The sequence below is a fragment of the Perissodus microlepis genome, chromosome 6 (assembly GCF_051167445.1).
Source record: "Perissodus microlepis isolate ML-2025 ecotype Zambia chromosome 6, ASM5116744v1, whole genome shotgun sequence".
Lineage (NCBI taxonomy): Eukaryota > Metazoa > Chordata > Actinopteri > Cichliformes > Cichlidae > Perissodus > Perissodus microlepis.
In genome coordinates, this window is record NC_140466.1 from 17,426,828 (window position 1) to 17,450,130 (window position 23,303).

A 23,303-nucleotide genomic window follows, 5' to 3' on the forward strand; every position below is an offset into this window, starting at 1 on the left:
CACACATACATGCCAAGTCACAGTGAGTCAGCCCAGATCTGCTATAGATGCTCACCTCAATAATGAATAATGAAACAGGGAAAGGCATATAAACTGCTCAAATAACATGTGAACACAGTGGATAGTAGACATATGGATGATCCTGATGGACGCACACACAGGCACACAGTGACATCTTCACAGAGCACATGAGCAGCTGGACTATGGGCAGGTGAACAGGTGGATTGTACACCAGCACCTTGAGGTTTGTGTTTGTCCACAGGTGGAGAACATTCAACCGAAGGTCGTCACTGCCAGCTGGATGGAGTCGTCTCGAAAACAAAGGTTTTGTCAGCATTTCAGGGGATTTCAGTTTCCAGTTTCTAGTCAATGAATCAAAAGTTCCGGCCAACAGTTGGATAGCTTAGCTTCTAACAGAGCCTAGAATTAGCAGGACTATAGATATAGATAACCAAATGCATCCATTTCCGACTGCTGCTGGTCTACTGCCCATTCCCATTCTCCCACTCCATCCCCACTCCCCACAGGCTGCAGGTCTCAGACTGGTCATTCATCGTCCCAGATTTGAACTACCCCCTAACCCCATTTGACACAACAAATGTATGACTGCTGCTGGTCTTCTGCTCTGGCCCTTCTTCATACATGTCAGGAAAGACTGCGCAACCAAATGGATTTGCCCTGCAGTGATTTTTCTGTCTTAATGATATTCAACTGATACCACCATCACTAGTCGCATTTTCCAGAAACATATAACACAAACAGATAAATCATTTCTTTAAAAAGTCTATAAAAAGCAATGTTATGCCTCTGTTCCAGTTTGTTTAGCCTCATCCCGCCATCATGTGCTATAAAAGGCACAAACAGCTGCAGGGAGATGCAGTGAGGTTAGAGATAATCAGTTAATACAAGTTAATACAAACAATCCCAGTGTCTTCTCAAATATTACTCTTGAGCACCAGGAAACACGCACACGTACAGAAAAAAACATAATATTCAGTAATTTCCCTTGTGGGATCAATAAAGTATCTATCTATTGATTTAAGAGGCACGTGAAACCAACACATAACCACACACACTTAAACACGCAGAGCTAGCCGAGAGGCATAAAACAAATTAAACACCTATTTATGGTCTCTCAGCCAACAGGAGGCCCTAAAAACAAATTAGAAGGGCAAATTTCTTTTCAGCATTCCCTGCTAATTGTTTTGTGATACCATTGAATAAAATGAGCCTCATTTAGCCTTTTAGGCTTTGTTCTCGCAAAAAACTCACATTTATTTATGATGAGCTTAGATACACTTAATGTCCAGATGTGAGAGTATAAAAGGAGCAAGATTTCCAGGACTTTCACTGTTTTAGATGATGCTTTTGGGGTTTAGGGGGTTTGTGTTTACACATTGTTTTTTAAAATGAAACCCAAAATGAAGACCACACGATTCCAGGAAAAGCTGAAATTTCATTCCCCCCCCCCCAAAAAAAAACGCACACAGAACAAACTGTTCAGGTGGAAGCAATAAAACCCAAAAATTGTGCTTGAAAGTGGGGGAAAAGACAAAGACAGGCAACAAAACTACAAAAGGCACACAGAGAAAGTAAGAGAGGAAGCGACTAGAAGCGAGGCTTAACGGGGAGTAAAAACAGGAGCAGAAACTGCGCCAAAATCCAAAACCACGACCATGACTTGAACATCTGTCAGTAAGACTTCTTCTGCACAAGAAAGGCACATTTTAAGGTGCATCGTGCAAATCTCAGATTATAACAAAACGAAGTCAATGCACTTGATGATGTCTACAAACTTAAAGAGATTTTCTAAGAATAAGCTCACATTTTATAAATCTGTGTTAGAATAGTCAGGAGACCACACAAGCCTTCAAGCAATTCATGCTTGCTGTAATCATTCCTGCTGTTCTCGAGCATTAAAAGATCAGTTATTTCTAATGATGTTGGTGGTAAACAGTGTGTATAATTACAGCGCCCATTAACTCAGACCTGTGTCTGTGTTCCTACTGGCATCTAAAGATCTAATGTGGAAAAGTGACCATGTCAACCTCCATCATATTCTGGTTAAAAACGTTTGCCTGACCTTGCACATTGCCAAATTAAGATTGTTTATTGGCTCTTTCTGGGCTATAGAGTTGATTAAATCTGGGAAAAGTGAAACCGCCATAATGCTGATTAGAGTTGGGAAATGTGACACTATGAAGTGCATCACAAACTGAAAGAGCTCCTGCGGGGAAACTCCTGCCAAGCGAGAGCTGTCATCACAACAGGACACGCTGGCCCAGTCGAAGTGTGAGGACAGGCTGCCGCCATAATAATACTTTATTACAATGTCTGTAATATAAAAAAGAATCACGTTATTTAACAGAACAGTTGATCCTCTGTATCCCTGCGCCACCAGGACTTTTATTGATGGAAAATTTACTTATTCTTCCAAACGACTGAGTGAAGATGATTTTTATGGGTTTTTGTTTTTGTTTTTTTTTCAGTAATAACAGACTCATCACCTTGGCCAGACTCCAACCAATGCGGGACAGAAAGGAGTGGCAATGATCCAGAGCAGGAGGGAGGGAGAGAGGCGCTGCACTGTGTCTTTAAGCTCCAATGAAATCCATCAGGGGGAGCCAGGCTGCTGGATCATTGTGTCCGTGCGCTCATTACGTTGGAGGAACCTGTGCCGCGTTATCACGCTGGACGAGGTCTCGTTGTTTTAGACACAGGATGGTTTTGTCTGCGCTTGAAACGCATGGAGTAGAGTGAAAGACTTGAAAATCACCCGACAATGAGGTTCCGCTGGGCTCTTTGTGCCTCGTATTTTATTTTGCTGCCACTAACAGGTAAGAAAACCACTTGCGATGTTATTTCAGCGCGGCGTGTGGATATCTTTTTTTTCTCAGTGTTGACTTTATTGCTTTGTTGTGTTTTTTTCTCCCAACTCTTTGAGTGGGTAGTTTCAGATATTCTTACGTTTTATTGCTGTTATAGTGGTGGAATTTCTATGACGGCATCCTTAATGCTTTTCACCCTATGGTAATAATTAAAATTATTTATTTCTGTACTTTGTTCGTGCATTATTTTAGAGTCAGTGCTTCTTCGGGTCGTATTCCGTCTCCCGCATGTGCGACATGTGCTGCTGTCACCATTAAAGAGTCTTTTTTTTTGCCTTTACTTTAGAGTATAGACGTAAACAGCCGAGGAAAAACAGCGTGTATCTTTGCGCATGTTTAGCGCAACCTCCTGTCCGTTTACTGTTTTTCCGGACTGTTTCAAGTCAGTCATTTAGTGCTAAAGGTAAATGTAAAGCTCTTGCCAACCCGCCAGCTTAAGTCTACAAATCATTTGTATGCATAACTGTTTAGTGGTGCGCTGGAAATACCTTTGGCGGGCAACAAGTGTGTGTGTGTGTGTGTGTGTGTGTGTGTTTGTGTGTCCCTGTGTGTGCCTGAGTGTTTTGTTTGAAGAGAATTAATTATTTATTCTACCCAAACGAAGAAGATAAGGTTGAGCATCCTACCAGAACACCAAAAGAAACAAAGAATAAGAAAGAGAAGAAGAAGAAGGGAAAAAAAGATACGCATCTTCTACCACAAAGCACCCGCAGCATCTTGACATCTAGCAGCTCTGGATGTTAGGATCAAAGCTTTGTGTTTAGTCACATAACTGCCTCGGGTTTTGTTTTGTTTTTTGTTTTTTTAATACTGAAACCGTTTGCTTGTTCAAATAGTTCAAATCACTGGTTGCCAAACTCATATTCTGAGAGATGCAGCATTAAAAACATGCCCTCACACCCCATGCAAACACAGATGTGGATATTTTGGAAGGGAGGGGGGATTCACAGCCTTCTCCTTTTTGCTTTCTGAGCTCTGCTTGAGCCTGGAGGCACAACAGTCACATGAAAATCCTGTTTTTGAAATGGCTCTTATCATGTGCAAATCTAAGGGGGAAAAGGAAAAGGGGGGGGGAGTTGACTGGTGGAGCTTAAACTAAAATGTCAGCTGGGTTTACTCATCTTAAGGGAATAGGTTTAGGGACCTTGATGCATGATTACTCAGCGGCTGTATAACTCATAATTATTGATTCTCCAATTGAGCTGTCGTGGTTAGATAGCACTCTCTCTTCAGGGAGTCTCTGTCAATCATGCCATCCTGTTTAACCACCACACTGGGCACTCTGATCTTAAACGATCAATCAACAGAAAAATAACAGCAATTATTTTGATATTTTGAGTTTGCTAACACAACAAACAGAAAATGCTGTTTTTTTGTTACAACATGTACTTCAGGATTTCTGATTCCTGGTAGCTATTTTTACAATTTTCTGACCCTTTAGAAACCAAGCTATGAATGGAATAATCAGAAAAAAAAAATCTACATCAGCTTTAATCTGTACACCTGTTCACCTGCTTGTTAATGCAGATACCTAATTAAGTAATCACTTGGCAGCAGCTCACTGCATTTTGGCGTGTAGCAGCGATCGAGACAATCTACTTAATTTGAAACAGAGTATGAGAATGGGGAAGGACAGCGGTGTAAGTGATTTGGACCTGGCGTGGTTGTTGGTGCCAGACGGTCTGGTCTGAGTGTTTCAGAAACTGCTGATCTACTGGAATTTTCTCTGCGAATGCCTTATTGATGCCAGAGGTCAGATGAGAATGGCCAGACTGCTTTGAGCTAAGGGAACAGTAAGTCACATAACTGTTTGTTAGAACTCTTGTATGCAGAAGATCATCTCCGATTGCATAAGATATTAAACCTTGAAGCAGAGGGACTACAGCAGAAGACCACGCCGGGTGCCGTTGCTGTCAGCTAAGAACAGGAAACTGTGGCTACAATCCACAGGCTAATTAAACTTGACATTAGAAGATTGGTAAAATGTTGTTGGGTCCGATCAGTATAAATTTCTGCAGCAAAATTCAAATTTCAGGATCAGAATTTTACATAAAACAGCATGAATGCATACATCCATCCCGCCTTGCATCAATAGTTATGACAGCAGTGTACCCGTCTTCTAATTGCTGCTCCTATAAAGCTAAAGCAATCTCAAACTGTTCACTGCTCACTGTACTTAAATGGCCTCCATAGTCACCAGATAGCAATCCAATAGAGCACATTTGGGATTTGGTGGAACAGCAAATTTATACCATGCATGTGTAGCTGACAAATCTGTGATGCTATCATTTCAACATGGACCAGAATCTCTGAGGAACGCTTCCAGTGCCTTGCTGAATCTGTACCAAAAGCAATGGAAGCAGTTTTAAATGGGGCTATATGTTGAAAAAATGTTTCGATTAAGAACAACATCTCCGCTGTGTCTTCAGTGGGGTTTTTTCTTCAGAGGTTGTATTTAATTATATTATTATTATATTAATACACCTGAAAGCAGCAGCATTTCTTTCCCTTCTGGTGTGGATTTTTATCCAAGCTGAACCCATTCAAAATTAGCAACAGGTCCACCATCCATCATCCTTAATGTTCTTCCTCTCTACCAGTGTGGTCAGAGCCACTCATCTCCCCCGGTGGGCCTCACATCGTAGTTCCCAAGAAGGGGAAGCTAGAGCTGCGCTGCTATGACAATGCCACAACGTCTGGCCCCCCGCCCAGGTTAAGGTGGTACAGGGACAAGTCTCGCAAGCTGGATGGAGAGCTGCAGGAGGGCAACATGGCTTTCGTCAGGCTATCAGCCGCCCAGCTTAACCACATGGGTCGCTATATATGTGTGAATAACATCACACTGGAACAGAGCTCTATCTACGTATACGTGAAAGGTGGGTGTTTAACGGGGGGGGCATTTGGATGTTTGTCTTCACAACATTAATCCAAATCTTTACCTGTCTGTCATCTCCCTAGACCCCTACAATGCTTTTCTGCACATCATGATAAACATCAAACTGGTGCGAGAAGGCGATAGCTGCACCATTCCCTGCCTTGTTACTGACCCTGAGGTCACCCACCTGGGTTTGGAGACCTGTGATGGACGACCTCTGCCCTCTGGTATGAGATATAAGAGTGACCTTCAGGAAGGCATCACCATCAACAACATTCAGAAGGAATACGATGGCTGCTACGTATGTGTGGGACTTCTTCGCGGAGTCAAAGTGATGTCAAGTAAATACAATCTGGAAGTACGACTCGGTAAGTAAAAGTCAAAAAGCGATATGTATTATTCGTGTTTCCTGAAATTACCATTCATGTTAATGAGAGATTAGTCACTTTTGTCCAGAGTAATTAATTACTGGTGATATATCCCCTTCAGTGTGCATATATAGAAAATATAAGGTCTTGTTACAGAACAGAGCAGGCATCAGTGACAACAGGCAGGAGCCTAATTAAGTCAGACACAGCTTGAACAAGAGGACTGAGGAAGGAAGTGGGATTCAGAGCAGCTGGAAGATGTCCAGCAGCTGGCTGATGTATGGAAGAGTATCAGCTGAGCCATCAGCTGATGTGGGCTGGCACTCAGATGTTGTTGTTATCACCTAATCTATCCGGATTGTGATCGGAGCTTGACTTTTGCAGCGTGACTAAATGAACACCATGTTTAAGTTGTTTCATGGGTGTTAATGAAGCTAAATGAGGAGGAAGAAAACAATGGGTTTACTGCCTCATTCATATTTCTCTTCATGCCTGAAATACAAAAACATCCATCTATGAGCAGCTGCTGAGAGCACACAAGCATCTTTAGAGGAACTGTTTGAATTAGGAAAAGGGAAAACTGCAAAGTCACTAGCAGGCGATGGTGAAGTGGAAAAACATCCATACTTTACCCGTAATTAGTAATTGGAAGTTAAAACCACAACATTTGCTTTCCCTGATGCCTCTAAAAGCATAATGGCATGTCATTAGTTCTGCAGGAATTTGGTTTGATGCAAACTGAAGGATTTTAATTTATGAAATTCATAGCTGCCTAGACTTTGGCAGCTATTGACATTTTGCTCAATATCACCAATAAGCGAAATTGTAGCATCGTAAAAAGCCAAAGCATGAGCAGATGCCATAAGCATTCATCCTATGGGAAATTCATCCAGTCTTGGTTAAGACTGGAACATGATAGCGGACCAACACTGGCAAATGCAGAGCAGCTAGCATGGCTAATAATAGACAGTCCAAAAGCCTTCTGTTCACTTTCTTTTTTAGCCACAAAGAGATATTACATTTTTACGAGCTACGTGCATCTTAATAAAATAAAATCGACCATAGATACAATTTAAGTTTGTGCTTCTGTCCTCTGCATTACATCAGCACTCTTTATGTGGACCAGCTGAGGGGCAGTACGGCATGGTGTCCTTTTGAATGATGGGAAGAGGGAGAAAGAGAGAAGTACGTTGAGGAAGGGAGGAGCCGAGGGATTTGATTCCCCCAGTGAACAAAGCTCTGTAACAGAGCATGAAGGCTGTGTTTGGGTTAAATAGAATTAGTCCAGCACAAACACAGCAACCGAAGCGGCGTCTGCAGGCATTTAATGCTGGAAATTAATCGTCCTGCCTACGTGGGGACAAGTGTCTGCATTTGGACATGCTGCTCACGTCAGTATAACGCTGCACAGTACAAACCGCAATAGGGTATTTTATTATGGTGTTTAAATAAGCAATTTACTTATCTTTATTACATTTTAGCTCAAAACCACCACATTTTTTGTTTCACGTCAGATGAAAAGCCGCTGTTGGGATTCATGATTTCAGATCATACCAGTCCAGAGTTATTGCAGTGCAGCAGAATGATTTCAGGCTCACATATATCGTGCCGTTAGAAGTGTCTGTGTGACAATGCACAGGTGAAAAAATGATATGATGCTGGTTTAGATGAACTCACAAATACAGCAGTTTGATACAGTTGCTTTTTGAATCCCTTGATTCAGTGCCAGAGTTACGCCCAGTGATCACGCTGTCCCAGAAAGACAAAGTCATCTTGAGGACAGGAGAGCAGTTCGAGCTTACCTGCAGCTCCTCCAATGTCAACGCAGACGTCATTCTCAAGTGGGACTTCCCGTCAACAGCGGTGAGAATGATTCAGGGATTTATTTGCAGTTCTTTGTCAGGGATGTTTGGCTGCCTACTTGTCAAACAGTTTGCAACGTCCTTTAGAAATGATTTCATTTTGCACAAAGCTAACGTGGAGAAAAGTGAGCTCATATCCCAAGTAATGCTTAAGAGACTTTTCGTTCAAGAAACATGTTTCCAAAAGATTTGTGATGCTGTTTAACATGTAAACAAAAAGCAGAACTATATTTTCTGTGAAGAATTATACCCAATATTTTAATATAAGTTTGAAAAAAGACAAAAAAAAAAGGAGAGAAATTCGTAAAAGTTTTGGAAACAGGTCGTAACTTCGCCTACTTTCAAGGTGCACGGTGAAGAGCAAACATGTGAAGAGGCTGATGGTCCAGCAACATTTGAAGCATGAAGAGCAACTTTCTGGTTCTGCCAGCACATTTCAGCAGCCTGTTCCCGTCATCACTGACAAAGGGTATAGGCTGAAGTAACAAAGTTGTTCTTCATACTGCAAGTGTTGCTGGAGGTTTGACCTTTGACGTGCAGAGGAGTGTCCAGAGGGGGGGGCTGGGGTGGCAGCTTGTGAATAGCAAATAGTTACATTGTGCTTTTTATTCATATTTGACACAAATTCCACACTTTGGATATGGTTGTTACTTACAATTTGTTAGTTACCAGTATAGACATTTTATATACTAGTACGTGCCACTGCTACAGTATTGTTTGATCTGTGATTTTAACCCATTGTTAGGTGGTTGCTAGGCAACATGATGGCATCATGATGTGCTAAATGCAAAACTGAGCCTTTGTGGATATAAATGAGATGCTACTGTCATTAAATTAAAATGATACTATTATTTGAAGTGTTGCAGGCGCATAAATGTTACAAATAGGTCATTTTAACTCCTTGGTAGGTGATCTCATAACATCTGATCTAGATAAGAAACTTAAGAAGGCTAAGACGTCACTGTGTACTGAGCTTGGTCGCTCAACTTTTGATCATGGGGAGGAGGTGCTGACAGCCAGACTTTGTGTGTTACAGTAAGACTACAGTTGCTGGATTATGTAGAAAACAACAGATCTGTGTCATGTTACACCTGTAAAGCATGCCTCTTTGCCTCCTCTTTGACACTTTGCAGCATCCTTTTGAAACACAAACCTCACACATCCTGTCCGGGGGTTTGGGTTACGAGCGTTCAACCTCACTCTTGATCCCAGCTGTTAACCAATCAGACTCAGGGACTTACCGTTGCCATGCTCACAACGAAAGAGGCCGCAGTGACGAAGCGATGGAGCTCAAAGTTTACGGTAAGAATTGGGGGCTTTGTATTTATACTCAAAAATATATTTTCAAGTTGCCCCAGTAATGTTATAGTTATTTCTGAGACCACACATACCTGGATGTGTGCAGAATAAGAGGTCTACATAGAGGTGTCATGTTATCAACCTTTTGTTCATAAAACATATTAAACTTACACATTTCTGCTCTTCAGATCAGGGGTTCATTAAAATGTTAGTAAGTCAAAGTCCAGTCCAGGAAGAGGTTAAAGAGGGAGAGAGCCTGAGCCTAAAAGTTGAATTCAATGCCTATCCTGCACCAAGCTTCATGTCCTGGTCTTACAATGGGAAGATTCTCCACAACACCACAGAGCACATCATCACTCTCCACCGAAACAAATACAGGTACAGTTAGTTAAAAGTGAGTACTTCAAGTAACCAGTACGCTAGTATGTCACTGTGGGTTAAAGGATTTTACAAATACACTTGTTCTATCAGATACAGCAGCAAGCTGAGACTAGTGAGGGTTCTTGGCTCCGAGGGCGGGATCTACAACTTCTCAGCCAGTCACAAAGACGCATCTGTTGATCACTCGTTTCATGTGTATGTCAACAGTAAGTAGCTCTCACATTTGTTCCTTTGGGTTGTATATTTAGAACACAGTTAGTAGCTGAAATAACAACCTGTACAGAAGAGTAGCTAGATAAATCAGTTTTACAAACTTTTTGCCTGCATTGATTTTAGTTAAAGGAAACCTCATTTTGATCAGCTGGTACTTTTCTGTAGTAATACCACAGGTAGCCAGTATACTGGGAGTCAACAGGAGATGCTTTGTACATGTGCTGTATGCTTCATATACGACTTTCTTTTTTCTCCGTAAGGTAAGCCTGTCATTACAGCTCAGGAAGGGCCTGTTGATGGACAAGTGCGGTGCATTGCTGCAGGATACCCCGTCCCTAAGATCAGCTGGTACTTCTGTGAGCTGCCGCGCACAAGGTATCCCGAAAACGCAGCTTATATCAAGATCTTACAGAAGAGGATTAGGCCCACTGAAATTAAAATCATAATTCTGAAGAAATGATCATGAAACAGGAAATCAGTTTGCCTATGAAATTTGATTTATTAGTAACATATTATTAAGTAAATATCTAACCAAGCCTTCAAGTACATTGTGCTTTATTAAGCACTAAAACTTTATGCCTTTTAATAAAAGTTTTAAAGCTTTTCCTATCCTAACAAACCATATACACACTATATTTCACATATTTCCATTCTCAGGTTAGCGACTAAGATACAAATAGCGATTTGGCCCCACTGACGAGAAGCAGCTGTATTAAAGGTCCACATGAAGATATGTATATGTAAAAAAAAAAAAAAAAAAAAACCAACAACAATTGGCTACAAATATAAATGGCTAGGTTTTAGGATCATATGAACAGAAAGGGTCATTTTATTCTATTAGAACAGAAGTAATGGAGACGATTGCTAGAAGGAGCTGCAGAAACAGCACCAGGTTTCCACTGGGTGATCTACATCAGTGACACCACCTCTGATGTGTTTGTTGGCTGGTTCATCTGTAACTCAAATGCAGAACTGTGCTCTAGTTTCCCAGCTATTAGACTTAAAATTGCTTTAATTTTTCCATCTTTTTAAATTTGTTTTAGACAATTTAGCAATTGATGGAAAAGCTTTTAATGCACTTACAGTAAGGCGCTGTAAGTTTAGTAAGTTTAGCATGTCTTATTTTTCCTACCTCTCCTACTGGAGTGGATCCAAAGGCACTGAATCAATAAATTGATTTGTAAAGGCTGAAACCTGCTCTTGCACGGAGTGATCGTAAGCAACCTTAATGTCTCAACAGGTGCTCACAATTGCCCAATGCCACCCAGTGGGAGACCTCAGAGGTCACTGTCCTTTCAGAGTCAACCTTTGGTAGGAGTCAAGTGGAAAGCCGACTGAATGTCAGCAAAGAGTTCACTCAGTACCACACCCTGGAGTGTGTCGCTTCTACAGAGGAGGCAGAGGCCTACACCCTGTTCTCCATCAGTGGTAAGACACTGTACGGACCACAAATAGAGCTGCAAGGAGAGTAACACAGGTGAAGCGTCAGTGTCTGCGTGGTGGGGATTTGTCTTATATAGTGCGCCACAAATACGTTGTGCAAGAATTCAAACAGACACACAAACCCATTGACCCTTTGTCTGCACAGGCCAGGTGTGTGGTTACTGGGTACAGATTGAATGAGATTAGTGTATGCTGACTATGCAAGCTGGGATTATATGGCGCAGACTCACTAATCCTTGTCACACAAACAAACACCAGCTGCAGCTGTCTGTTTTAACGGTAGAGGATGTCACTCCATATGTGTGTGTGTGTGTGTGTGTGTGTGACTACCAAAACTTGGCTACTTCAATGCTCCATGAGATTTCTCACTCTGGGTTTGTTGGTGTTCATTCTCAGAGCGTGTGGTCCCCCATAAACTCTTCACGCCTCTTCTAACCGGCATGGTGGCTACTGGGGTCTTACTCAGCCTCGTGTTAGTGGTGCTGCTTTATAAGTACTTGCAGGTAAGGAAAAAGGAAATAAACTGTGCATGCCTTATGATTATTGTGATTTTAAGCCCGGGTTTAAGTAGGGTCACAGATTTGACGTAAATCACAAAACTCTTTGGCCATCAGCCCCTTTCAAACCCATGAATCAGTTTCAAAGATTATAAACATCAATCTCAAATCAGGATCATCAAGCAGCATTGACATACACTTTGCATCCCAGGAAAATAAATGGCTTCGGGAGTTTCTGGCAAAGGGCCCATTCTCATTTACTAATGACTCATGCCTCCATCGTGTTTAGAGTACGTTAAAGTTAGAAGCATCTTTCTTTCGTTCTGCATTTGGCAGTGATGTTTTGCACGCAAGAGTGACGGTAAGTTCTTTTAATCAACATGAATGTGTCCTAATGAATTTCAGTTGAATCAGTCAACCATTTAAAGTGCAGACATGCTGTAGTTAAAGGATTTTTGACACTGCGATCACGCCTCCAGCCATTAATTTGCCCCCCTGAGCATGCTGCGCTTATTGCTCTCAGATGAGTCAGACTCCTTGAGAAGTAGCTCACGCATCTGCAGTGGGATCGTCAGGGGGAAAGTCTAGACTCGGGCTGACAACTAAAGTGCATCTTTGTAAAAGAGCAACGTGAAAGGGAATATGAGCTATACAGTCGAACACAACAAACAGTCCCGGGAAGCTGATCTGACGTCACTTTTTCTCTCCCCTCCAAACTTTAACAGAAACCAAAGTTCCAGATTCAGTGGAAGGTCATCGAGACTGTCCATGGAAACAACCATATATATATTGACCCCACCCAGCTGCCATATGACTCCAAATGGGAGTTCCCCAGGCAGAAACTGCGCTTTGGTAGGACAGTGTGTGTAAGAGTGCAAATGTACAGCGACTGTTATCATTTTTAGAGCACGAATGAAATGTTAAAGTTTGTTTTTTGTGTTTATTTGAAGGTAAGACCCTGGGCTCTGGGGCGTTTGGAAAGGTAGTGAGGGCCACGGCATACGGATTGTGTTCTGCAGACGCTGTGACAACCGTCGCTGTTAAGATGCTGAAACGTAAGTCTATATTTTCCCCATCACTGTCTCTGTGTTGTAACAATATTATATAAAGTGGTACAAAGTACTCAGTACTGTACTTAAAGAGTGAAAACACCAAAATTCAAAGAAGTCTTTGACTGCAATCCCATGTTTAAAATTGAATGAAAAATGATGAATAAATCTAACCTGGAAGTGACAGAAATTGCAGTTCCTTAAGTGGCTCCGAAAGCAAGTCAGTGCACACAGACTCTGTGTTAAAATCCTCTATATTAGTCTCCATGGATATCTTTAATGAATACAGTGGGGCTTTTTGTTTTTTATTTTTAATAACTCATTTTGATACTTGCAAGAAGTAAAGTTAGTTATATGGAAGCTGCCTGCTCGTCCTAACCTTCGCCAATTAAAATCAGTAAACTAGATCTCTCATTTTTGGTCTTTTGGAGCATTTTAAAGGAATTGCATGACAAATATTACGGCTTGCTGCTTGGTACAGCTTGTATAAGAAGACTGTGGCTCTGTTTTTACTCCACACTAATTAGGAGGCATGTGTGTCCGAGCTACTCACCCCTACAGTCTATGGGTCCTGCTTGCTGACAGAGCTTGCTTGGGTTAGCTGATAACTTAGCACTCCAACCAATTGTCCAAATATTCTGACTCGAAAAAAACAAACACTCAAACAATAACAACAACATAAACAAGTTTCAGAGTAGAGACGAATACGAAGTTGTTTTTTCTCTTTTTACAATTCTTTTAATCCCCCACATTTATGTTAGATTGGAAAACACTGGGCTGAAAACCAAATTCTGTTACACCGCCACTAGTGTCACTACTGGTACTGTTTCTCCTGTATTTCTGATTGCCGTTAGGCTTTTAAATATGAGAATACGCCAGTCACAAAGGAATACTTTCACTTTACGGCCTTTGATTTTGTGCTTATACGTCTTCCACTTTAATGTTGTGATGATGTCATCTCAGCCAACGCTCACTCCACGGAGAAGGAGGCGCTGATGTCTGAGCTGAAGGTTCTCATTTACCTTGGAAACCACGTTAACATCGTTAACCTGCTGGGAGCCTGCACCGTCGGAGGTGAGAGGAGTCACTACGAGCACATTTAGTTTACTCAGAATCAGATTTGCATGTGAGATATTTTTGGATTGGTTTTGTCGTGTCGGGGACACATAAACCTTACGCATCTGCACTCTTGTTTTATTGTTGACTGTCATGATTTATGATTATGAATATTGTCTGGGAGACACATTTGCCATATCCTCATGTGGTGACTCACTGCTGTACCCGGCCATTATCAGTCACTGAACAGCCTGCATCTGCCTTCGATATGAAGACGTGATTCATTTTACCTTGCCACAAATCTGCTGTGTGTGTGTGTGTGTGTGTGTGTGTGTGTGTGTGTGTGTGTGTGTGTGTGTGTGTGTGTGTGTGTGTGTGTGTGTGTGTGTGGGTTCAATATTATTTAGCTGTCTAGACCTCAGTATTGATTATAATTTAGTTTGGATTTTTTTTCCACAGATGTATGCATAAGCACTTATTGTGAGAGAAACAGGGAATAGTGACATTGTTTCCTCTGTTTAAACATGATCAGCTTTTAAGCACCCTTGTTGTCAAGCCTCATCACTGTGTCAGAACTGCCTGCCGTTTCTTCTCATTTTCATTGTGCTGTCATGGTTTAAAAATCAGTGACTGATGGTTGTTGTCTTTGTATTGTTTTGGTTTTTGTCCCTGTATTCTGCCAGGACCAATTTTGGTAATCACAGAGTACTGTTGCTATGGGGACCTCCTCAACTTCCTCAGAAGGAAAAGAGAGTCCTTCCTAAACTCCAGAGCTGGGGATGGTTACTACCACAATGTCTCGAACCCAACAGAGTCCACAAGGTGCGTATTTGCAGGAATGATTCATGGCGATGACAGCTGAAAGTGGCTAGTTTCTCTACTTACGTGTGTGTATCTGTGTGTATTTCTTTAGCAGTGAGGCTACTGGTGCAGGATATATGCCCATGCGTCCCTCTGAGAAAGAAAGGTCCTCTGAGTCAGGTACAACGTCGCTCTCTTTTTACATTTCTAATTACAATACACTGCATAACCAATAGCATACCTCCACAAAGGATGAAAATTCCCTACAAATGAATCAAAACTGGAATTCTCGCATATAACTGAAGTGCATTGTGTGCCTAGATGACATAGATGAGCTGTCCTTGGATGCTGAAGATCTCCTCAGCTTTTCCTACCAGGTGGCCAAAGGAATGGAGTACATTACTTCCAGGAATGTAAGGCTTTTACAGACTGTTAATAAACAGTATATAGACTCGTCATGGGAGAGATTTAAAAGTGCTGTTCCTAGTTCATAAATCATGGCATGGCTCAGGGCCAATATTCGTGCGGAACTTTTGCTTTCAGCTAATGGCGTCTTTATAGTAGGAAACCACGGCATTGCTGCATTTCAAACGTATACTGCACACAAGCAGATTAAACGATTAGGCGTCTCTATTTAATGCTGTCAATTCAGCAATGAAAAAAATGCCAAATGTAATGATGAAGTTACAGAGAATTTGTTCAGTTATCACATAACTGTGCATCTTCCCCCAGGCTGTGTGGAGCATTTTAGCCATTAAGGCACTGCTTTGTTTTATGCCATATTTAGATTCAACGCACAAAGTCGACTAGGCGTATAAATCAAGTCGAGATAATGTCATATATCTGGATTGCATTTCAGGACCAGTGTTGTCTTTGCAAACTTCTGTATTTGCTGACACACCCATACAACCATAAAACACTCAAGCTGCAAGCTGCACAATCCAAACATTGATGTTTTGCACACTGCATTAGTGCTTGCTGATTTACAGCATTTCTCACAGCGACTTTCAAACAATCAGGTAGAAGCAGAACTCTTACATGCGCTACCTTGTCAATGCTAGTTACCAAAAACAGGGAAGTGCACTTGGTAGTTGTAGGACTACACAAACGTAGACGGAGCAGAAATTAAATCCTACAAGAGTGATCCGGTGGACAGGAACATGACTCCAAATGAAAGGAAATTAAATGAATTAAAGTTTGAAGAAGCTCCACCTTAGTTACACACAAACTGTCAGCCTTAGACCGCTTCAATTGCTCAGACTGTACTTTTATTTATTTATTTAATTTATGCATAGTTTATTGGCTTATTTCTACTAATTTATCCATTTGGATTGCATTCCCTACCATATTTTTTCATGATTTCAGTAGAAACATGGCTTCTGTGCCCAGGTTACCTGAACAGTTAAAAGAAAATATGACATGAACTACAAAAAAGTCCAAAAAAGTTGGGCACCGTTTTGCCCCCAGTACCATCAGAGGCTTTTGAATTGAGTGCTGGATGATTCCTCTCTTCTTTAGGCCACAGGACTTGGCGTCCAAGTTTTCCAAAGAGAATTTCAAATTTCGATTCATCTGCCCTCAGATCAGTTTCCCCCTTTGCCTCAGTCCACTTTAAACGAGCTTTGGCCCAGAGAAGACAGCAGGGTCTCTGTATCATGTGCATGATAGAGCTTTAACCTGTATTTGTGGAGTGCACGGTGAACTGTGTTCACAGTGCTCACGAGCCCATGGAGGGATTTCCATGACAGGATCATGCCTGTTTTAAATGTAGTGCTGCCTGAGGGTCCTTGTCCATTGCACATACAGATTTCTCCACATTCTTTGGAATTGAAGACCATTAATCAAGACCAACAATCTGAAATTGTTCCACAGTTTGCAGATTCATTTTTTTTCCGATTGGTGAACCTCTCCCCATCTTTACTTCATGTTACTGATCTGTTGCCATCAAATTCGAAATGAGCTAGATTTTTCTTAAATGCATTTTCTTTGTTTAAACGTTTGATGTTTTTCCTATATTGTGTTGTCATTCAAATATGGACTCAAGAGATTTGCAAATGCCTGCATTCTCTTTTTACATAGCAGCCCAGCTTTTTTAAAATTATGATCGTAATAACACAATTCCCCTTTTGTTGTGTAAAGAAACTGTACTCAAACACAGCTTTAACGGTGTCTTTCGCCACAGCTGATTCGTTTCTCACAGACACAAACTGGTGGCAGGCCAACAGAGAGCCCAAGCTGGTGACACTTTCTCTTTGTAACATAAAGATGAAAAAAAGTGTTTTACTTCCCTCTACGATGCAATCTTAAAACCGTTTTATTAACCAGTTAAACTCTTAAATAAGACAAAAGTAACTGTTTAGAATAATCCTGTAAAACGTGGCACCCGTTTACCCACACATGCTTTCTTGAATTTTGTTTGGTCATATTGAGTCATTGTTTCTCCTTCTTCTACTTCTTCTTCTTTTGTAAACACGTCAGTTCGCCTTTTGTGTTTGCCACAAGCTTTACCGGCCTCGCCTCCTTTGTAAGCGTGCCCTGTCATTCACTCCAGAAACCGGTTGCTGTGTCAATGCTCATCGCTGTGTTTGTTTCTGCTGCCGCGTTTGTGTGCGCAGTGCATCCACAGGGATCTTGCAGCTAGAAACATTCTGCTGACTCACGGCAGGGTGGCGAAGATCTGCGACTTTGGCTTGGCACGAGACATCACCACCGATGCCAGCTATGTGCTCCATGGAAACGTGAGTCTGTCTTTCCGTCTGTCAGTCTTTCGCTCTCTCCTCCTTTGTTCTTTGTTCCCGCGCCGTCTCCGCAAATCAAGACAGGAAAACTCCCACGCTCGCTTCTCTTTACTGAGTCTGAACTGCTCTATGAAACAATACATGCAGAATTTTTGTGAAGAAAGTTGGACAGCAAGCTAAAAAGGAAAAGATGAAAAGTTTGCAGTTAACTTTCTTCTTGTTTGGCCAATGTATGTTCATTTTGTACACGAAGGCATTATTTATTGAATTGTATTTTATAAAACTTTCATATAACTTTTTTCACACTGAAAATTTAGATTCTTTTTGATGGGCTATATTATATTCTTATAAATGAGGACACGAGTTCATGGCTCTCTCCCTCCTTCAGGCTCGTCTGCCGGTCAAGTGGATGTCACCTGAGAGTATTTTTGACTGCGTCTACACGATTGAGAGTGACGTGTGGTCCTACGGCATCCTGCTCTGGGAAATATTCTCCCTCGGTAACATTTCCATTTTATGCTTTACTTTCCTTTTACTGTTTCAAATCATCATTGTCATCCATTTGACTGGGGGCTTTAGTAGAGGCTTATTAATGCTCACAAGCAGCAACATAGCTTAGGGCACGCACGCAAAGTGGTATTGATTGAGAAGCCAACAGTACCGTGCAAATCAATATTTTTTTCCTTTAAAAATGATGTAAAGTTGTTGTTGCAGGTAACAGCCCGTACCCTGGGATGCAGGTGGGATCTGCATTTTATAGGATGATTCAGGAAGGCCACAGGATGAGCAGGCCTGAGTATGCCCCCACTGAGATGTAAGTGCATGTTTGTGAGAATGAGTCTGTTTAATATACTGCCATCACAAAGGTTGCAGGAAGTCGTGGGGTTTTTTTTACTATCAGGCGATAAACAGATTATTTTTTTGAATTAATAAAAAATGTGTTTTAGGCCTTGGTCAAGCACTTACTTCATCCAAACCTTTTTCTTTGATGATATAATCAGGGCCGAACCAACAACACCAACACTGTAGGAGCTAAAAGCAGAGAACCGTTTTATTCAAAACAAATTATCACTCTGTTTTGTGGTGATCAATTAATAATTCTTTGTTTTTATTTATAACCTGGACTTCCAGCTTATAATTTTACATGATCAGTTATTTAAATAAATTATTTGGATCTAATTTATGTTGTTTTCCATCAGTGGGTACTTGAACTAAATCAGCAGCAGTTGAGGTGTAAAAGCCAAATATGTTAAATTTCCTCCTTCTTGGACGGTTTGGGGAGTAAAAAAATAATTAAAAAATAAATAACAATAATAATAATTTTTATATATTTTATAGACCACCTGAAAAATTTGTTCGATGCTGCCTTATATCCACGACTAAAGTCATTTTATACAACGTGACTGATGTAATATGAGCTGTTACAGGCTATGAGCCTGTCAGCCTGTAGTTTAGATGTATAATTATTAGCTAGATTGTTTTTGTGTTCTGCTGGCTGTTTCTCTGTATCCCAGACATATAAACTAATGCCAGTGTGACTTGCGGTGTAGGTATGACATGATGCTGTCCTGCTGGAACCACGATCCTCTGAAAAGGCCTTCCTTCAAAAAGCTGGTGGAGAAAACCGAGCTGCTGCTGTCAGAAAATACCAAGAATGTGAGTGCAAGAACGACTCTTAGTCTCACTTTTGTAATCTGTCTTTTTTGTTTTTCACTCATTTCCCTACATTTTGTCTCCAAAGCACAAAAATTATGTTATGTCTTTTTTTTTTCTTTCTTTCTTTCGTAAAACACAAGTCTGTGTTACTCCTCAGGTGTACCTGACCCTGAGTAATGCTTCAGGTCCTCCAGAGCAGCAGAGGGCGCCGTCACAGAGACTGAGCTCAGTCTGCAGCACAACAGCCCCCAACCAACCTTTACTGCAGAACACAGTTGACGTCTTCCTGGACTATGTCTGACACACCAATTGGACACATACATAAATCCCCACCTTCCTGACCTTCCTCACCTCATACCACACAAGCTACACTCCACTCTACTATAACTAACAGCTGATCATTTTAAACAAACTCTCAAATGCTGGCCTTCCTGCATCTTCCATACACACACACTCACACATACAGAAACACACACACATATAGATATTGTACATATTGAGGGCTGCACTTGGCTCTCAGCCTCTATCTACTCTTGCCCTTGCAATATTGATCTCCATGGTAGGTATTTCAGGTGCATGTCTAAATAAAGCAGACCTCAGCACTAACCGGCCATCAGATACATCACCCATCAGCAGTGGGAAGAGTCTTGGCTCACATTCAGCCTTAGATTACATCTTAAGATGCTTTGGGGAAAACAAAAGGCTGCCACTACATGTACATACCTGCACAGGGGAGATGATAGTGAACTGATAAATAAATAAACAGAGTTGATGCTGTGACTAGAAGACCTCTTTGTATCAGACTTGTCTGCCATTTCATAGAAATATTTTTGACATTTTGGGACTTTCTTGTTGAGAGATAGATGAGAAGAATTATACCATCCTCGTGTCGCTGCATGCAAATGAGGAAATAAAGCTTAAAAACTGTAGTTTCTAGTTTAGGAGACACAATACACAGGTAATCAGCTTGTCTGGCTTGGTCCAATGGTAACAAAATCTGCACACCAGCATTTCTAAAGCTTGGACACTTGTGCAGTTGCTAAACATTAAGTAAAAGATATGTAAGATAGTAGAATAGCCCCTGAGCTGCATGCCTGTGGTAGTTTTGCCTTTTTAGAGTGTACAGCTTTGAGTTGTGCTTACGTAACTGTCACCATGCTGCTGTTGTAGGTGTTGAATGGTGTGGTTCATAGAAATTATCAGTCTGTGCAGTCTTTAACTCGTCTCCATATGTTCTTTATGGCTGTCTATCAGTATTTACCAGTGAAAGCCGATAAAACCAATCAGTTGAACTACAAGTTTGTCTTAAAGACGTTAAGGCCTATAAGAATTTGGCCCAAGAAACAAGGCATCTAACCAGATACTTGCTTTGGATGGCATCACTTTGGCCTTCATTATTAATGTGAAGATCTAAGATAGATATTTTAACACAGACATTGAAGCAATGTTTAGGAGTGCCTTCTCTAATCTGCACAAGATTGTCAAAGTTAGGAGACCCTGCCTTAGAGGGATGCTGAAAAACTAGTCCACACATTTGCTAATTCTAGTCTGGACTAATATATAATTCCAATATATGCCTAAAAAAAGCATCCACTTGATCAGAATTCCTGGAGGAAGGAACTTAAAACAAGATCCTACTATGTGTTTGGTTGGCTGACGCCATCTCTGCCATTAAGATTAGACTAAAATGATAGAGCTTATATTAAAGGCTACCATTAGAAGTGCCTTCTCATTCTCTGTGACTCCAATGCTATGTGAGCAAAGATGATGGCACTGCAGCACTCATTAGAAGTTGCCATGGTAGTTAATGAAGTCTCAGTAATGGATTTTTGCACATTAGAGGCACCAGATTGTACAGAAGCTATTCGGTGGCTTCTAGCTGGTATTCAGTGGTGACTTGGGGCAGATCCTTCTTATGAGACATGGTAGCTGCACTGTGATGGCGCTTGAAGAGCTTAATCTTGTGGAGGAATGTTGGGATTGAAGAAGATTTTGGACAAATTCCTGCTGGACTTCGGTGAGGGAAAGATTCTTGTTTTTCTAGAGGAGGTTGATTCTGCTGTTGAACTCACTGGGGAGAGATGAGGTCATTCAGAGCAACACTGCCAACCCAGAGTGGCTCGGTGCCTGAAGAACTCTGACAAAGATCCCTCCAGGAGTTTTTGCTGCTTGTGCGTGAGCATCATTTGTATCCTTCCTGAAGTTCCTACATACCCTCTGCCTACCCGGAAATACCTCTGCATTACAGAGTAATGTAGGAATCATATGATTTAGAAACCAGGACACTGCCATTGTTTAAGGTATTCCATCAATCACATGCTGCCCCATCCACTGGCTACACACGTGCCGAGCCCGTCTGACCCATTTCCTTTCCTTCTTTCACAAAACCAAGAATAGGTCTCAGGGTTCTTCCATGGTTGACAGTGCATCACTGACGTCATGAAATCGCCCGTGGTGGCGCTGGAGGGTTGAAATGGAGAACATGTCATGAAAAGGGAGTAAAGGAGAAGCGTGAGGAGCACACAGCCCTGTGTTTAGGAGGCATAGCCTTTCAATCCAGACATCTTGCTTAAAAAGTTCTGCCTATGAGGGCAGACTGGATGTTGGAAAGGTTAATTGTTCTTATGTCACTCAGCAAAAATATTTTCCCAAAATGTCAAATCCTAAAACCTTAAAACTTGTTTTCAGCAGGCCTTTAAATGAACATGTTTCTCTAAGGTAGTACAAAGTGTCTTTGAAGAGGAAACAAAAAGAAGAAGAGAAGCCATAGCAGAGTGGCATGCAAGCGATAATTCCTAATGAAAAAGATAAAGCCATAAAAGTTACATAAACACGAATTTCCACATGTGCGTTGTAGCTTTGAAAACTGTGACTTATAAACAACAATTGCTGTATGTTTTTATGGATAACTTTAGTCTCTTTAGCAAAGCCAGTGTGGCCAAGGATTTAGGACTGATTGTGTGCTTTTTACTGTACGTCAAACCTGTATGCAATGTAAATATCTTAGAGATGTGCCTTTAGACTTTTTTTTTTTAAGTGAATGCATTTGTTTGTGACAGTTATTGGTGAGAGAGCAGAAAAACGTTTCTGATGTTTCTGCACTCTGGCTTTCGGGTTCTTGCAGTTTTGATACAGTTGGTTGACTTGTAATAATAAAGAATGTACCTGTGATGGTCAAACTAACTGCAATAAGTCTTTTATTGTTTTCTGTGAAACAACATGGAGTCGTAAAAGAAACTCTTGGGGGGGAAATGTTGCCTCAGGTTGCCAACATGGTCCGACCATCATGTGTCGCATGATGCTTCTTGATGAAAGGTTGGCACCCCTGTTCCATGAAAGACATGCATGCCTGTATGCATTTTAATGGCAGTAATTACTGTAGGAGTAATAGCACTTTTCAGTCAAACTTCTAATGTGAACCTCAGATGGGCACTAGGATTGCCAGCCAGCACCTAGGCATGCAGACAGCTTCTACAAACATTTGTGAATGAATGGGTCACCTCAGGAGCTCAGTGAATTCCAGCAATTCTGTGCAACAACTCCAGTGGTGAAATTTCCTCACAACTAAATATTCCAGCTGTTAGTGGCGTTATAGCAAAGTGGAAGCGATTGGGAACGAGACCAACTCAGCTATGAAGTGGTAGATCGCATAAAATCACAGTATAGCATGGCGCCACTGAACTCTAAACAAGTGGAGACGTGTTCTCTGGGGGATTCATGCTTCTCCATGTAGTAATCTGATGACCAAGTCTGGGCTTGGCAGTTGCCAGGAGAATGGTACTTGTCTCAGTGCAATTTGCCAAGTGTTAGGTTTTTGTGGGTGGGTGTTTATGATGTAGGGATGGGGGTTTTTGGAGGAGGGGGGGGGTTAGGAGTTGGGCTCAACCCCTTGGTTTCAGTGAAATGAACTCTTAATGCTTGAGAATACCAAGGAATTTTGGACATTTTGGTCCCAACTTTGTGGGAACAAGCTTGGGAGTGACCCCTTCCTATTCCAACATGACTGCACAGCTTTGCACAAAGCAAGGTCTATATAGACATGGATGTGTGAGTTTGGTGTGGAAGAACTTGACTGGCCTGCACAGAGTCCTGACCTCAACTCTATAGATCACCTTTGGGATGAATTAGAACAGACTGTGAGCCAGGTCTTCTCATCCAACATTCATTTTCTGACCTC

The 23,303-nt window shown here is 41.4% G+C and overlaps 1 protein-coding gene across 3 annotated transcripts; it reads left to right on the forward strand.

The window, feature by feature from the left end:
* Window positions 1-2,582: 2,582 nt before the first annotated feature.
* kitb (KIT proto-oncogene, receptor tyrosine kinase b) lies at window positions 2,583-22,309 on the forward strand. 3 transcript variants are annotated; one of them, XM_084931170.1, is made up of 21 exons: window positions 2,583-2,837; window positions 5,489-5,764; window positions 5,847-6,131; window positions 7,855-7,994; window positions 9,127-9,295; window positions 9,481-9,670; window positions 9,764-9,879; window positions 10,147-10,261; window positions 11,127-11,314; window positions 11,726-11,832; window positions 12,552-12,678; window positions 12,777-12,881; window positions 13,839-13,949; window positions 14,615-14,753; window positions 14,845-14,912; window positions 15,054-15,145; window positions 17,348-17,470; window positions 17,859-17,970; window positions 18,185-18,284; window positions 19,021-19,126; window positions 19,267-19,377. In XM_084931170.1, the coding sequence occupies exons 1-21, from the start codon at window positions 2,783-2,785 to the stop codon at window positions 19,291-19,293; spliced, it is 2,751 nt and encodes a 916-aa protein (XP_084787296.1). In that variant the 5' UTR covers window positions 2,583-2,782; the 3' UTR covers window positions 19,294-19,377. The 3 variants fall into 3 exon arrangements, with proteins under 3 accessions (XP_084787296.1, XP_084787295.1, XP_084787294.1); XM_084931169.1 differs by having other exon boundaries at window positions 2,584-2,837; window positions 14,848-14,912; window positions 19,284-22,309; XM_084931168.1 differs by having other exon boundaries at window positions 2,585-2,837; window positions 19,284-22,309.
* The last annotated feature ends 994 nt before the right edge of the window (window positions 22,310-23,303 follow it).

Coding starts and splice junctions, on each gene's coding strand:
- kitb (XM_084931168.1), top strand. CDS start 2,783: ATGAGGTTCCGCTGGGCTCTTTGTGCCTCGTATTTTATTTTGCTGCCA. Junction 13,950..14,614: donor GGGAGCCTGCACCGTCGGAG/GTGAGAGGAGTC, acceptor GTATTCTGCCAG/GACCAATTTTGGTAATCACA. Junction 15,146..17,347: donor AGTACATTACTTCCAGGAAT/GTAAGGCTTTTA, acceptor TTGTGTGCGCAG/TGCATCCACAGGGATCTTGC.